At 41.3% G+C, this 17,876-nt stretch overlaps 1 protein-coding gene across 1 annotated transcript in view; it reads right to left on the bottom strand.

Moving 5' to 3' along the window:
• Positions 1-17,876, bottom strand: part of DNER (delta/notch like EGF repeat containing) — a 273,668-nt gene that overhangs the window by 20,924 nt on the left and 234,868 nt on the right. Inside the window, exons 9-10 of the mRNA XM_019737353.2 lie at positions 16,911-17,033; positions 5,819-5,932 (exon numbers count right to left, since the gene is read on the bottom strand). Coding sequence (XP_019592912.2) covers positions 5,819-5,932; positions 16,911-17,033 — 237 coding nt within the window. The remainder of the gene's footprint in view (positions 1-5,818; positions 5,933-16,910; positions 17,034-17,876) is intronic.

A 17,876-nucleotide genomic window follows, 5' to 3' on the forward strand; every position in this document is an offset into this window, starting at 1 on the left:
TCCAGATGAAATGAATCTTTAAAAAGTATTTGGAACTTCTTCTACCATGATGGAGTAACTGGAGCCTGTCTTGCCCTCCCACTGTAAATAATTAGACAAGTGGATGAAATACGTATTTTTAAAAAAACACTTTTAAGACATTGGACAACAGGCAGAGCGTGACCATGAAAGCTGAGAGAAGGGAAACAAAACAGCTGAGTACCATGATCATCCTGGCTTTCCGCCTAGAGCCAATTTAGAACACAATGGTTTCACTGAGTTGAAGAGAACTGGATTTTGTACAGGCCCAGAGAGCTGTAATTTGTAGGACAGACTACCACAGAAGATAGAGCCACTCAGAAAAAGAGCATCAGTAGTAAGCTGCAGTCTTCAAGTGTGTTACTGAATACTATGCATGAGTAAATGAAACTCCATGGGGCTGGGAAACAAGACAAAAGGTGAACAGTTCCCAAAACTTATGGAGGACTGTGAGGGATCCAGCCTCTCACAAGTCGAAGTACAGATATTTCACTGACACCCTCCCCACCTCGCCCAGTGCATTCACCTTAACAGTGGGGCATGACAATCCCCCGAGTGAAAGCTACTATAGACTCATTCCCGAAACATAAAAACAAACCTTGAAAGGATCAGTCAGGTTGGCAAGTAGCTTACTCACCACAGAAAAGGCCAGCACTTTAAAAAGAAAGACAATAAACCCAATCACTCAACAACTTAACTAACAATGACCAGCATCCACCAAAAATTATTAGATGTGCCAAGAAGCAGACACGTGTAACCCACAACCAGAAGAAAAATCAGTTCAAAAGACAGAGACCCAGAAGTAACAAATGATGGTGAGTAAACAAGGAATTTGCTCAAAATGTAAAGGGAAACATGGGGGTGGGGGGAATGAAGGTAGAAATGGAAGATATAAAAAAGAACTGAATGAAACAGCTGAACATGAAAAATACATCAAATTAAAAACAAAACAATACAGTGGTATTAATATATTAGATGCTGCAGAGTAAAAGATTAATAAGCTTGAAAACAGAGCAATAGAAGCTACACAAACTGAAGCTCAGGGGGAAATATATTTTTAAGCTCAACAGAGACTCAGTGATGTGTTGTACAATTTTTAGTAGTCTAACACAGATGTAATATGAGTCCCAGAAGAGGGAGGAGAGACATAAAATAATATTTGGTGGAATAGTGGCTAAAAATTTTCCAAATTTGATAAAAAAAAAACTATAAGACCACAGATCCAAAAAGTGCAACAAACCCCAAGCAGGATAAACACCAACAAAATCACATTAAGGCACATCATAATCAATTTGCCAAAAAAGCCAGTAATAAAGGGAAAATTCTAAGAACAGCCAGAGTGAGACTTCTGCTTCCAAAAACTTGGAGCAGAAATATGTTTCTCATTCCTCCCAGTAAGTACAAGTAACAACCCCAGACATTATACAGAGGGTGCCAAAAAAATGTACACACATTTTAAGAAAGGAAAAAACTATTAAAATTTTAATACTCGATATATACCGATAACAAAAGATGACTACAAGTCACATTTGACTTTAGCAATTACAAGAGGTGCTCAAAGTGGTTACCATCTGCGTCCAGACACTTCTGATTACAGTGAACTACTGCTTGAGCAGCATTGACCAAAGTGTCCACTTGTATACTTTGTTCTTGGCACCCCAGGTATATAAAACAAACAAGAGAAGATCTGAGAGGTCACAAGGAGATAGGCTGGCTAGGAACCTCAGAACCCAAGACACGACCTGATGGTGAGCTCCCTGAGTTTCCTTTTGGCCTCATATGTTCCAGACTAAGTGCTGGAGAAGCCAGCAACCAGAAATGCCAAAAGATGCTGGAGAAAAGAACCCCAACTATATAACACACTTGTACATAATCCATGGATCAAAAAATCTAAAGGAATCTAAAAAACAATAACAACAACAACAAATAAAAACATTGAATTAAATGAAAATAAAAGCACAACATAAAATTTGTGGGACACAGCCAAAGCTGTATAGAAGAGAGAATTTATAGCATTAAATGCATACATCAGAAATAAGGATAAGTCTCAAATCGATAATCTAAGTTCCCATCTACAGATCTTAGAGAAAAGAGCAAAATAAACCTGGACTGAAAAAGCTAGTCTCATAAGGTAAATGTGACATTGGGTTGAATACCTAATTATGGGACAATGATTTGCCTAATTCTCTCCACCAGTCAATTAGGGAGCTTTTAAGCACTTAATAGTTGGCCAAGAGTAAGTTTTGCTAAACCTCAGGTAAAACAAAAGAGTATTTGGTTCCAAGGTAACAATTTAAAGAGCAGAGACACCATTGTTCCTTGCACGGTGGTAGCCAGCATTTTATCAGCCTCTCCCTCCAACAGAATGCCAGTTCTCAGAATACAATAGGTTCTTTTCTAAGGGAGGGGGGGAAAGGTTCTATGATGAAATATATTTGGAAAATAAAACAAAGGCAAATAAGATTCTTTCCTGGAAGACCTCTCAGAGTGCAGACATCCCTCGTGAACCTCCACATGGCGTGTACCATATCCCAACTTTATTTGGCCACAGACACTTTTTCCATGGAGCATCTCACGGGACCAGCACTCTGTAAAACGCATTAACAGCACAACTCTCCAAACAACTCTAGGAACCATGCTATGGTCCTTTGCAGTTTAAAAGATTACCAGGGCTGAAGAGAAATAGACATCTGTTGTTTTCAAAGGCCAGTTGGTGTGATGTTTGAACCTACTTTAGGGGAAGAGTCCTATTGTTTCCAGCGATAGCGCTGAGTGCCACAAAGAAAGGGCTGTGGTGTGGGATGGGAAGTGGGGAACAGAGGGGACTGGGAAGTAGCAGATAGAAGGGAAAAACATTACTGAGGAGAACCTGAACTGGGGTGCTCAGGAATCAAGCAGGTGGGGGCCCAGTACAAAACTGGAAAGGCTAAATGGGGCCACACGACTCAGGTCTTGATGAGCAAGTTAAGAGCTTTCACCCTTCTCTTAAAGACAATGAAACGCCAATAGGCAACTTTTAAGTAGGGAGCGACAAGATCAGATTTGTATTTTATAAGGTCTCTACCATGTAGAGAATGTATTTGGGGTGAAGGGTAATAGGCGTGGGGAGACAGTTGGGAGGGGCTGCGCTAGTGCCGACAGGAGGTGAAGGCAGCTTGGTGTTGGCTCTCGGAGAAGTGAGAGGCTCTGGGGGTTTTCAGGGCTTCTTGGCAGTTGGATGTCAGTGAGGGGAAGGAAGAGGAGGCTACAAAAATTATTCCCCAGTTTCTGTCCAGAGCAGCTTGAGGTGGTAGTAATACCATTTAATGAGCTAGCCAAGATTTAAAAGAAGGAAAGGAGAGAAAAATCTCTAAGTTTGAGGTGTCTTTGAGAGACATCCAAGAGTGAATGCTGAGTAGGTAGTTGGAGATTTGCTAAATATTCTGGAGAAGCGATAGTACTTTATTTCCCATAAGATACCAAGACAAATGTCAAATGGATTAAACATTTGCATGCACAAAATTAACTCATACATGATTAGAATAATATAGAAGAATATAAAAACTTGATACATAGGCTCTTTCTAGCATAAAACAAGAAAAAACAAAAGAAAATATCAGGATTTAATTACATAAATTTAAATATGATAAATGGAAAACAAAACAAACACTTTATGTACATTGAAAGGGCAAATGACAGCGGAAAAATATTTGCAACCTACGGCAGATAAAAATGTGATAGACTTATTATAAAGGGCTATCTCAAATCAAGAGTGAAGGTTAACATGAATGGTCTAGTAGAATAGCAAACAAGGGATATGACTAGGAAGTTCATAAAAGAAGAAACACAAATGGCCATAAACATATTTAAAAAGTATTCAACCTCACTAGGAATCAAAGACCTACAAGTTAAAACAACACTTAAATGCATTTTTGGCCACCAGAATGACGATTGTCAGTATTTGTGTGAAAATGGGGAAACACATGCTCACGGGCACTCTTGGAGGGAGTGAATATCGGTACAGTGCTTTCTTCTGGACAGTAACATGGAAATATGGAAGGATTCTCCTGGACCCTGGGTTTCATTCTTGGGAAATTAGCTCAAAGACATAATCAGAGAGGTACACAAAGATGTATATTCAAGAATATTCATTGCAATATTGTTTATAATAGGGAAAAGTTCTCAGCTCCCCAAAAGCTGAATTGACAATGGGTTTAGAAAAAACAACAACAAAAAACACAAACAAACAAAAAACATGATTATTTCATATAATAGACTAACGTGCAGCCAGTAAAAAAGATAAAACAGAAGCATATTTCTTTGTGTGGAAACACATTTATGACACACATTTCTAAGTGAGAAGGAGGTTACAATATAGTATGAGCAGTATGTTTGCTTTTATGTTCAAATATGTGTGCATATTGTATCAAGATGTTACCAGTGGTTATCTCCTAGCTCTTAGCAGTGCAATTTTAAGTGGTGGGGTGTTTTTTGGGTTTTTTTTTTTTCCTATAGCACTGTATTTTCCAATTTTTCTTCCAGGCTTTTTATTATTTGTGGGGCAAAAATATCTGAGGGGAAAAAAACAGGATGCTTCCCCAACATTATTTTTGCATCCATTGATAAGTATAAATGTCTCTGTGTGTTTATAAACCAGTCAGCAAAACAAAACCATCTGCGAATGATTTTCTGGAGTGAACCCACTCCTCGGTCCAAGGAAAACCCAAAAGGAGAACACAGGACGTGACACAGATAAATAGAAAGAAGCTCAGAAGGTGCTTCTCCCACATTTCGACTGTTGGCATCTTCCCCAGAAGCACAAATGGGACTCCCCAGGGATGGATTGGGGACCCAGGCTCTGGAAGGTCTCCCGGGCTTGGGAGGGGGCCACAGTGGTTCAGCAGGGAGAGGTGAGCCTGCAAGGTGCTCTCCAGCCAACAACAGGCAGCTTGTAATCCTGCAGCTGAAATATCCATCCTTCTAGGGGCTCCCCATAGGTCAACCTTTCCCAACTTGCAAACCAGAGCAACGTGGTGGTTTTGTTGGTTGAGCAAAGCTCCAAAAACATAGCTTGTCCCACGTTCATTATTTCAGGACTCCCGCATTCTGTTGGCAAGGCAAAGGCTGGACCCTTTTCTACCCTAGTGGTTCAGAGTTCTTTTACACATACATAGAACATTTCGCACCTAGTTTTGGGAATTCACAAACTCCCTGAAGCCCATAGCGTGTGATTTAGAAGGAGCCTGGGTTGGGCTGGTTTCCCTAGTCTACAAGTGACTCTTCCCACTCTGAGCTCAGTGGCCACCAAGGCTCCTCTTGAGCAGGTCCTGTCCTCCCTACCTGCTTTGCCCTCAGGCAGTTTCCCCCCCATTCCACTCCCTCTCCCCACACCAGGAGCATCTGCACCTTCTCTAACAATCAACCCGGAACCTGGAGTGTCTCCTGGGCTTCTCACCATCACTATCTCTTCATTTTTCAAAATCCAGTCGCTTTTACGCAGAGGATGCATTTGATCCTCCCTTTCCCCCTCTTCCATTAACACAAACCTTACACACCTGACTTTCATGCCAACACTTCAAAGCGATAGCTCCAAAAATGTATAGCAGTGCCAGTCTCAGCACGTCTGCTACTTGTACAAACGCTGGTTTCAGAAGAGCCTCATGTCAGGACAAACAGTCCACTGTTTAAACACAGACCTTCATCCCAGCAGTGCCTATGTACATGGTGCAAGGATATATGTATAGAGAGTCCCGGGCTTTTAACAGCTGCAGTCTCAGGGATTTTGCAGTAAATGTGAACACTCTGTTCCTGGGTCACTTGCCTGTAAACCCTGGTGAGCAGACACACGTGCCGTTTAGGCCTTCACTGTCGCAGGTGCCTCCGTTCAGACAGCTGACATTAGCACAGGGGTCCTTGTACGACTCACAGTGTACCCCTGTGGAGAGAGAGACAAAGGGTGGCTCGTTAAAAATGTCCAGCTCCCATGGCCTTTGAAAGCGAAGTGTTTGAACAGCCTGTACCGGCGTGAAAGCAGGTTCCTGGTGGTGTGTGTGTGAGAGAGAGAGAGAGAGAGAGAGAGAGAGAGAGAGAGAGAGAGAGAGAGAGAGAGAGAGAGAGAGAGAGAGAGAGAGAGAGAGAGGGAGGGAGGGAGAGAGAGAGAGAGAGAGAGAGAGAGAGAGAGAGAGAGAGAGAGAGAGAGAGAGAGACCACCCAGGTACTTGACTTTAGACTGCTGTAAAGATATACTTTAGGAGAAGATAACATTGAATTGCGACTCATAGGTCCTACCATAAGTTTTTCATACTTTCCCTGGCCACATGTGCTGATGCCTGGGGAACAGAAAGTTAAAAGCCTGAATGATCAAGTTTATCAGAGACAGATGCTTTCTAAGTCTCCACAAGAAACTGAAAATAGCCAGGCAGCCTTCATAAAACAGTGACATAATTGATAAGCAGCATCTGAAGATGAAGATTTGGAGCCAGGTACTTAAATGAGCTCCAGTTCTACTTTGGAGAAGTGAGGGAGACAGACGGGGACCCCTTGGTACTTACACTCCATCCTCAAAGACCTAATCAGTTCTCCATCTACCAAAGTTAACGTGTGTTGTGTACACACTACCGTGTTGTCCTGAAAATAAGACCTAGTCGGACAATCAGCTCTAATGCATCTTTTGGAGCAAAAATTAATATAAGACCCGGTCTTATTTTACTATAAGACCCGGTCTTATTTTACTATAAGACCAGGTCTTTAACATAATATAACATAATATAATATAATATAATATAATATAATATAATGTAATGTAATGTAATGTAATGTAATGTAATGTAATAATATATAATATATATAATATAATATAATATAACATAATACCGGGTCTTATATTAATTTTTGCTCCAAAAGATATATTAGAGCTGATTGTCTGGCTAGGTCTTATTTTCGGGGAAACATAGTATATTCCAGACCCGTGCGCTATGCTTTACATCTAATCTGATCCTCACAACAACACTATGAGACAAATACCCTTATTCTCCCCATTTTACAGATAAGGAAACTGAGGAAAGAATTCAGGATCACAAGGCTGGTCGGGCAGGAGCCAGCATCTGAAACCACAGCATTCTGAATCTGAGTGTGTGTGTGAGAAGTAGTTTGCTTAGACTGAGCTCAGATTGCCACGGAAATATACAAAATCCGATGTAGCTCAGCACTTATTAACCAAAAAGAGGCATTTAAAAGAATCTTCACAGTGAAAACAGTAAGTTTCCCCTCGGTATTTTTTTAAAGTCTGTGTGCATGTATGCACGCAAATGCCTAAAGTGGGACTAACAGGAAAATGGATTATTCTGACTTTCATATTACATATTTCTATGTTGTTGGAATTTTTGTACAATTTCATAAAAAAACCTAAATTTAATTTATAAAATTTTATAAAAATTGTACAATTTTATTAAAAAACCTGAAAATCCAGCACTGTTCAAAAAGTAGGATTTCTGTTGCTGTATCATTGGCATGCCAATGTGGAAGGCTGCATGGCTTCATCTCTCTTCCATCCCTCGCCCTTTGGAGAGGGAGACAAATTACATGATCTTCTGTATAAGAATATATAGAATGATATGCTCACCCTTCCCAACAGCCTCACGAAACATAGGCATAAAGCGAATAGTGACTGAAAGGGATTTACTTGATTCGCTCCTCTCTTCATTTCTTTGGTGCAAAGAAGTGCCACACCCAATGACGCATCATTTAGCCACCGAAATTACTCTTACTGGGATTTTTTTCTCATTTCTTTTTCAGGCCCTTAAGAAGTAGGGCTCAAGACAGAGGAAAAAAATGTAAGAGAAAATAGAGACAGAACTGCCCATCTGTATTCACACTAATGACTTCACTTGAGCCTGGGAAAGCAATTTTGGAATGGATGGCTTTTCATTCCTTTTTATCCTTTGCCCCTCATATCCAACCCCTGAACAATATTCCGCCAGATGTTTTTCCAAAACGCTTTTCAGACCTTTGCCTTACTTCACTGCCTGCAAGCCCCACCTGATCCCACGACTCGCGTGTGCGGGGATCCAGCCCCGCCAAGCCCTGTCCCTGCGCCCTGCACGCCTGCCCTGACTTTCGTCACCCTTAACAAACCCAGGATTCATGGGAATACACCAGCTCAAACTAATTTAAAGATTAAATTATTCATTAGCGTGAAACGAGTGATTCTTCTTCACTTGGGTGCGTATGGCTTTCTGGCCCCGAAGTCTCTATTCTATTTCCTGCTGATTCCCAAGCAGCACCGGATCAACCGCAAGAATAAAATGTAAAAGAGCCTTTTCTGCTTCAGAGTGTTTATCAAAAAACAAGGATTCACATATTTACAAGTCTCCCTGTGACTGGTTAATGGGAACCAGGTGGAAAAAAAAGGCTTTCAATTATAATGGGAAATGCAGCCACAACTGAGGTTCAGAGATGTCTGAAGCCTGAAAAAAATTTCCATTCTCCCTTAAGTAAGAGCATCAAAGATAATCTTTACTGGGTTTCTAGTAATACTACATTAGCCAATCTAGTCTGTATAATATTGATATAAATAATATATTAACATACAAATTACCACATTTTTCCAATAAGGCTGAAGAAAATCTAGGCTAAATATTTAAACAAGCTAATCTTAAAGGCCTTCAAGAATATAGATTTGATGAAAACACCCAAGATAATAAGCAATTTCAATTTTTGGCAATAATGTTATCACTTGTTATTTCTCTTTTTTTCAAAAGATAAGACATTCGGTCACTTGCGATCCATTGAGAGTTTTCTGGCAGCAAAACTGGACAAAAGCTAATCTTCAGAGAATCATGAAGACTATGAAGCAAGATGGTCATCTAAGTCCCCAGTGAGAACTCTGGTTACTCACATTTCTGTACTCTAAGCCTTGCTAAGCCCTGTATAAAAACATATCTGTCTTATTACTCAGCTTGATGATTAGAGCTGGACAACTATGAGCTAGAAATCTTAAATAGAGAGAATAAACAGTCGTGAACACTGCTGATGTGCCCAGGCTGCCTCCACGCCACCCTTCTCCTCAGACCCCTCGGTCCCACCTTCTTGCACCCCCCACTCCTCAGGAGCCCCGGGCACTTGACCAGCACCGAGTGTTCGGCATCCTGTGTCCTCTGACAAGGATGCTTTCCTTCACCCTCTTTCCCAAGCTGGTCTTCACCTGGCATATTCTATCTGTCAAAGTTCAGCTCAAACACCCTTTCTCTGTGAAGCTGAACCCGACTCGACTAAGACAGAACTCCATTCTTCCATCATTGTACACTGAGAGCGTGCTGGGTTTGCGCCACAATGGGCTTTATTGCGCTCAATTTTCACTTATCTGTCCTTCTGTCTGATCCCAGTCCCCACAAATCTCTGAGGGCCTTTATAGCACAGACCATATCTGAATGCGTGGAAGAAATTATGGATATGCCACCAGACTCCTGTCCTTTGAGGAGAGGCGAAGGTCTGCATACTTTGGCTGACACACAGGTAGGATTGCCAGAGGAGTGAGAAGCCATTCCAAATCTGCCTCAAAAACACACTATTTTGTCAGGAAAACCAGGTCCACACTTCAAACTAAGTCTTGGAATGACACATGCATCACCCATTGGCAAAGAATGTAGCACGCACTATTATGAAACTTATGTTTAGTCTCAAGGAAAAATAAACTGTAATTCCGTCAAAACTAATAAAAATTCATACTTTTCATATTAAGGAATAGAGAGGCAATATTTCTGAAAAGATCTCTATTCCAACAGGGCTCTTTGTATAAGTTAATTTTAGAATTAAAAATGAGCAAAAAATCAAAGAGTAGTGCGGCAATTATAAATCTTTGTGGTCATCACAATTTGGTCATGATTAAGGTTTGGAAAACAAAAAATCATTATTTTATCTCCAGGAGAAGTAATCCAGGCGAAGAAAATTAACAGGAAGTGTTCCTTGAACTTAATATTCTCTTTAAAACATCATCCTATTATATTCAAACTTATTTCTTCCATGAAAACTTTTCTAGTATTTCCACCTTCACAGAACTCAAGTTTTTCTAAATTATTTCAGAAATTACAATTGACATTTCGACCTTAGCCTCATTATTCCTTGTGTGTTCAGCCTCAGTCTACTCTTCTGATTGAATAATAGCCTGAGAAAGGGAGAAACCTTGACTTATTCATTTTTGTACCTAATTCACTACTTGAGAGGATCTAGACACAAAAAATATCCAGAAATTCTTGTTCCCTGGTTACACAGAGGAAACAATTCTAGCCAACAAAGCAAAAGTTCTCATCTTTTCAACTATAAATTTATGTAGACTTTAAAAAGTCATGAGATATAATGTGATCAAACCCATAACCCAGTGATCCCTTTTCTGAGACCCTATTCCCTCTCCCAAAAAAATTCAGAAAAGTATGAAAATTATAGGAATAAAGATGTTCATTCAAGAATTATTTATAATAGCCTCATATCAAACACAAGGGAATGGATAAACATACAGCAATGGAAACACTGCATAACCATTTAAAATAGAATTAGTAAGACTTCCCAGCAATATCTCAGTCAAACTTAGTATAATGTTAAGTATGAACAGAAAAATACAAAATTGTCGGTGTACTCAATTACAACCATAAAAACATATCTATTTACAAAAGATGGAAATAATACATATGACTATCACTCTTGTGTTCTACTGTGATGCAATGAGCTATTTTGAAATTTCTTTTTTCTAAATTTTTTATTGTTGTTATGTTATTTTCACCATTAAAAATTGAAATATTTTCTTTCTAACTTTATCACCAAAAATTCCAAATGGATATATTGTTATTTCGTTTGTTCTGCTAGAAATAAAAATCAACACAATTGGGGCAGTAACTTGACTTTTTGTCCATATGAGGTTACGAACCCTAACCCAAGTCTTAAAAGTTTGTCATGACCTAGCTGTGAACTGGTTTTAAAGGAAATACCAGCATTTCGGTGTGTCTGAGAGGATGTTACTCTGAACCCCTCCAGGCATTTTGCTTCTAACAATTTCATGATCCACAGTGGAAACTTACTGGGAAAATGTTCAAGGTGGTTTTCTTTAATTAGTGTGTCAGGCAGCAGTTTCGATTCAAGTAAAGATAGCTATTTAGCATTTGCTTTGTGCAAGCCACCGTATCAAAATCTGCTGAGAGTGAAAAGAAAAAGAAAGAGAGAGAGAGAGAGAGAGAGAGAGAGAGAGAGAGAGAGAGAGAGAAAGAAAGAAAGAAAGAAAGAAAGAAAGAAAGAAAGAAAGAAAGAAAGAAAGAAAGAAAGAAAACAAAACCATGTAGTCACTGCCTTTTGCTAAATTACGATTTAGTGTAAGGTAGAGGAAAGTGTGGAGCCAGAAAGAATTGACTACACGGCCCATCACAATTGTCATAGCAGATACAGAGAAAATGCTGGGAGAGTTCAAGGAGGGACGAGTCACCTCTGTTTGGGGTCAACATGTCAGACAGAGGAGGCAGTCAGAGGACGGGATGAGAGCAGAGAGGAGGAGAGACAGAGTGGCCAAGAAGAAACCCTGGGGACCACCCGCATTCATGGTGTCCGGAGGACAAGGGTTCAGTGGGGGCCGGAAGTGAAGAGTGGGGGGAATGGAGCTGTGGAAGCTAAAACAAGGATCCCAGTGATCCGTGGGGCCAAAGGGCAGGAATGTGGAGTTGGAGGCTGCACGAAAAGGCTTCACGGATGTCACTGAAAAGTCTCCAGTGAGGTCACCACTGAACCCATTTTAGTGGAATGGTGTGGACAAGATCCAAACTGAGGAGGGTTAGGAAAAGAATAAAAGTGAAGAATATAGAGGTGCCTTTTTACCAAGTCTAAAGAAACTTGGTAGAAAAGGAAAGAGGGAAGAAAGGAAAAAGTACTGCAAGTAGAAGAGGACACAAAGTCAAAGAGTTGTGTTCTTTAATTCATATGGAATTGATTCAGAAGTGTGAGTAAGAACATTTATTGTTTTTCTGTTTAACAGCCCAATTTTTCTAGCACCATTTATTTAAAAAAGAATTCCCTTACTATTCATAGCAATTTCTCTTTAAGAGTCATACTTGTTACAGACAATGGTTTCTGGGCTGTTATTCAGTGTTGGTCAGCTGTGCTTTCTCGCACCTGTAGCATATGAATGTAATAATAATTGTAATGTTATAATAGTTTTAACATCTGGCAGACGTCCCCCGTCGTTGCTTTCCTTTTTCAAAATGTTCTTACTTGCCTGACGTCCTATTACACTCATTCTTTTTAGGAAGTTGTATTCATTTGTTGAATTTTTAAAACATAAAACAATAAAAATCACCACTTATAAAAAATACATGTGGGGGCGGCTGGATGGCTCCATTGGTTAGAGCGTGAGCTCTTAACAACAAGGTTGCCAGTTCAATTCCCACATGGGCCAGTGAACTGCGCCCTCCACAGCTAGATCGAAAACAAAGGCTTGAGCTTGGAGCTGAGCCCCCGGTGGGTGGCCAGTTTGCTCAGTGGTTAGAGCACAGTGCTTATAACACCAAGGTCGCCGGTTCGAGTCCCACATGGGCCAGTGAGCTGCGCCTTCCACAACTAGATTGAAAACAACGACTTGACTTGGAGCTGAGCTGCACCCGCCACAACTAGATTGAAAAAAAAAAATGTGTAAAATGAGAAGTTAAAGTCCCAACCCTCCCCCAACACACCACGTATCTAAGCTCTAACTCCAGAAGTAAGCACTAGCTAGAAATTGATGCCCACCCATCTGATCGTTTCCCACGTTTATACCTACATCCTATCTGTAATTATATTTTGGGAAAAATGCTTCCAAAAGGGGAGGGAATGGGAGAGAAAGGCACAAGATCTTGTTACTTCTCCCCTCCTCTCACTCACTCTTCCTCCGGACTGGAGAGCATCATCAGTCAGCCTTTTCTGCCTCTCTTTTAATTCCTTCTAAACCACCACCACTTCCCTGTCACTGTTAGTTCAGAAGTTCTATCATTTACCACTACTTTGCTAGGGTTTAACTTCCTGTTTTCAGCAGTCTTATTTAAACGTAACCTAAATGTGTCTATAAATACACCAAAATTAAGTAATCACTTTACCCAGCCCCTGGGATGAGATCTTTAATACACTTGTATGTCTTCCAATCCTTCCCACCCCATCCCCTCCAACTCATGGATTTCGTGAGAAGGATATGAAACTGTAGTGTGGTCATTTAAATTTTTCATTAGTAAGAGGTATGATGGACACACCCTAGCATGTCCCCCAATGAATCACACCCTTGTGTAATTTCCTCTCCTTGAATGTGAGCTTCTAACCAATAGCATGTGGCGAAAGTTAAGAGATTTTAAAGGTGCAACTAAGGTCCCTAATCAGTTGACTCCGAGTTACTCGTAGGTGGGCCTGGCGTAATCAGGTGAGGTCTTTAGTGGGTGCAGGCCTCTCCTGAAGTTAGATATGTGAAACAGCAGAGGCTCTCTCTCATGTTGCGGGCTTTCATGAAAGCAAGTTGTCATAAATTCTACAGCCACAAGGATGTGAATTCTGCCAACAACCTGAAGGGACGTAGAAGTAGATCCTTCCCTATTCAAGCCTCAGATGAGAATGCAGCCCAGGCAACATCCTGATTCCAGTGAGACCCTGAGCAAGGAGCCCACGAAGCCAGGCCTGGACCAGCAAAACTGTCAGGTAACAAAAGCATGTTGTTTCAAGCCACCATCTCGTAGGAATGCATTATGCAGCAATATTAAGTAATACAAAGGTATACCTATTTTCTTCAAGAGACTTTCCTTCACCATTAAATGATTATTTCACAATCACAGTCAATATCATCTATTGAGGTTTATCCCTCCATTTAAAGAAGTCCGCTCCGCACTCTTCCTCCTGTTCTCTGCCTTTCCCTAGCTGCCTTTGTTCTGATTTAGTTGCAAGTTAGTGAGAATACTTTTTAAAACAATTTTGTTAGAGAGGGTACATGGTGTCATATTTTCTGTATCCTTAAGTGTGCAAAACGTCTTTGTTTTACCCTCAAATATCAACTAGCCTTTAACTACCAGCCCTTGTCATTGAAAAGAGTACTTCTTTGCTATTGCTTAGTTTCATTATAGAAAAGAGCAGTCCCATGCTGGTTTGATTCTCTTTCTTTTGTGTGTAAACTGTACTCCCTGTGAAGAATATTATTTGGGGAAAAAAAAAGTGTCTCTTTATCCTTGGGTTTGGAAATTCTACTAAGAAATCTCACATTGTGTACCATATCCTCCATTAATCATCTGGAATGGTGTAAGCCCATTCTATTCGAAAACTTCTATTTTCTTCAGCTCATACATTTCTCCTTCTAGTAATCAGATGATGCTTGTTTTATTTCCATGTCTTCCTTCTTCTTCTGGAGCATCCATCATTCAGACGGAAACAGATCTCTTGCATCTTTTCTGCACATTTTCTATCTTTAGTCTCATGGTTTCCATTTCCTCATACTTTTACTTCTATCATGAATTAGTTCCTCCTTTTGCTTTTCCAGATCTAAATTAAATTTTGAGTAGTATACATTACTTTTTTCACTTCCTCTCTTGAGTGTTTAGACTTGTTGATTGTTGTTGCGATTTTGTTTTTATTCCCTAAATGTTTTCCCTCTTTGAGTTGCTTGTACAGGCTTCCCACATTGGCCAGGCTGGAAGCTGACAATGCCAGACACAGATGACATCAGATATTCTCCTCCAACTGGGTCCTGTCTACTAAGGCACAGGCTAGAGGCCTCCCAGTTTGGGGTTCTCGAGGCTCTCCAGGTGTGAACAGGAGACCATTCTTTCCCAGCCACACAAAAAAGAAAAGATCAGTTCAGCCCCACTGTGCCATTTCCTCCAAGGACAGCCAATATCCAGGAGACCCAAGCACTCGGCCCTATGGGTCACATGCAGCAGATCATATACAGCCTCTCCATAAGCTGAGGGGTCTTTTGGGCTCAGCTGAGCATTGAGTCCTCGGTTCCCCTCAGAACCCTGTCCCCTAACCCTGTTCTATTATTCAAAGGCTCCCAGCACCCGTACCCTTTTCTTGAGAACACAAATCCTCAGATGGTTTTGACCTCCCCTCCAGGGCTATCTCCATTCTTGAATCATCCAGCAGAGTCTGTACTTGATAGAAGAAGGTCACAGAAAGGTAGAATTTAGAGCATATGTAGAAGGATTACACTTGATCAGGATGAGTTGCACATGATCAACGAATATGGATAAGAAAAAGGTTTTAGTGACTGTGAATACAGGTAAGTTTGTAGAGCGGGGCAGTCTCAAAGGGTGGTGCATGGGCCAGACCATCAACATCACCTGAGAGCTTACCAGAAACGCAAATTCTTGGGCCCCACCCCAGACATACAGAATCAGAAACTCTAGGACTCGGGCCCTGCCATCTGTTTTAGTCATGATAGCATGAGCAATGCCTCAAAGACAGGGAAGTAAGGGGCATATTCAGAATACACCCCATTAGTGATTTTGTCATTTATAAAGATGAAGTTTGCTTCATAAAAATTCTATCATAAACTAAAGAAGTCTTAGAATTTTTAATTTTTGAAGCACATCCACCACTACTAATTGTGTCACTGAAGAATCTCCAAATCTCAGGAAGCATCCCTGTCCTTACTTTATACAGACAAGATAAAGGGATTTACCCATGCTCATCAGGAAACCGGTGATACAACTGGGATGAGCTACTTAGGTGTTCTGAGTCCCTGCTCTTTTACGCTACTTTCCAGAATTGAGCAGACTCCCCATTTCTCAATGCTCTGCTAGACCTAGAACACAAAAACCACGTGGATGAACCCAGCACAGCTGCCCTTGGGGAGGTTGGTGGAATCTGGCTCGAAACAGGCACCACACATTGGAGGAAGTATCAGATCTGCCAAACATAAAGCGAAGCCCGGACCCACCTTCAGCCTTTGCATCCATAGGCTAGATCATCCCTGTGGCCTCCAAACCCTTGAGGCTCACACAGAAGACCACGAAATAAAGGTGGGTCCATCCAAAGAAAAGCAGCAGTGGCTGCCGTGCAAGGTCACCGTGCAGATGGATGGTATCAAGCCAGCCGCGGTGGGAGCAAGAGGTTAAGTGAAATGGTTATAAATAGAGCCCACAGAAGCATTTCAAAAATCTAAACCCAGCCCTGAAGTTGGGGCTTAGAGAAATGTGCACAGCGGCTGATAAACAGGCTCTCCGGGCAGTGTTGTCTGAGGGTGTCTGGGTGCCAGTGAAGCCACACCACCCACCAATTGTAGCTCGAGCCCACTGGGGAGGCAGACAAAAGAGCTTTAGGGCCCATGCTGGCTGGCAGGCTCACAGGGACACCATGACCAAGACCTATCACCTCACAGGGTGCTTGTGGCGATTTATGAGGTAATGCACGTAAAGACTTAGAACAGGGTCCACACATCTTAAACACTCCATCAGGGTCCGCTGTTTTTCCAGAATGACTCTGACAAAACTGAGACATTTAATGAGATTAAATTTATATGCCAAGAGGTGAGAGTCCACCTGCCTCCTCCAGCGAAAAGCACAGCACCCTGTCTGCCGAGCTAGCCCTCTGCGGCATGCTTCCCTCTCCTACCGATTCCACGGCCACATCCTCTGATCTACATCTGACCGTCCACTTACACTCACCTTTCATCCTCGGCTTTGTACACATTCAACAGAGAACAGAGTGAGACACATGAAGGAAGGGGCAGAAGAGAGACTCTTCAGTGTATCAGGAGGAAACCTGAGACTTGCAAATTGGTCTCCTCGGGCCCCACAAATCATCCCAGCGCCAGTATCTGATTTTTATTCTAAACGATTCCATGCTCCACTTAAGGTTTATGCGTTTACGTTGAGAAAGCCATGATGTCGTTTAGAGCCACTCTGCCACAAGAAGGCCAAAGAGCCTCTCACCTTTGTATTCTGCCAGGCACACGCACTCATAGCCGTTAACGAGGTCCCTGCAGGTGGCCGCGTTCAGGCATGGGGCAGAGAGGCACTCGTTGTATTCCTCCTCACAGTAGAGGCCGTGGTAACCTGAGAGACAGAGAGAAAGGACTGCCATCAAACGCATCCCATGGAAACCCATGCTGAACCAGCCTGCCAGGAAGGCAGCTGGAATTCATTGGAAAGTATGGCACAGACCATGGGCTTTTAAGGAACTGGGTCTCTTGGGGTAGAATTGAATTGTGGATTTTCAGGAAGGCTATGAAGAATCTGTTCTGATCACCTTCTTGCATGATCCCAAATATCAAAGAAGTTACTCCATTTATCCACCAGTTGGTCCCATTACTACATTGTGTTTAATAGTACCGGTGACCTGGAGCCACAGGTGACTGAGTATCTTTTGTGGCCGCAGGAGACAGTGAGAACGGCAGCATCTACAGCACAGGATAAACAGCCCCTTTCAAGGGTGAGGACCGCACTTTTCCTCCAATCAGTTAGAAAAACATATCTAACTACAGGGAATTTTATTCAAGGAGAAATGGATCGATGCATTTTCTTTGCTTTTCAAGTCAGGAAGGAAAGTCAGCTTAAAAAGGCTTAACTTAAATTCATGAGGAAATGCAGGCTATCTTTTCTTGTTTCTTTAAAGTTATGATTATCTAAATTATAACATTTTTCGCTGTACTCACAGTTTTTAATTATTAAAAACATAATAATAGTAAGGAAGAAAAAGAAACCCAACAATTTCTTAATTAAAGATGGCTCTTACCCTCCTAATTGCAAAACAGGTGTTTATTCTAAAAGACAAGAAGACAACATTCTTTGAGATTCACTCATGAATGTTATGCTGTTTTTAACTTTCAAAAACATGTGTTACTGCCAATTTGCAATGAAACTGGACCATTTTTTTGTCTGGCCCTGTCCAAGCAATGA

The sequence above is a fragment of the Rhinolophus sinicus genome, linkage group LG01, assembly GCF_036562045.2.
Source record: "Rhinolophus sinicus isolate RSC01 linkage group LG01, ASM3656204v1, whole genome shotgun sequence".
NCBI lineage: Eukaryota > Metazoa > Chordata > Mammalia > Chiroptera > Rhinolophidae > Rhinolophus > Rhinolophus sinicus.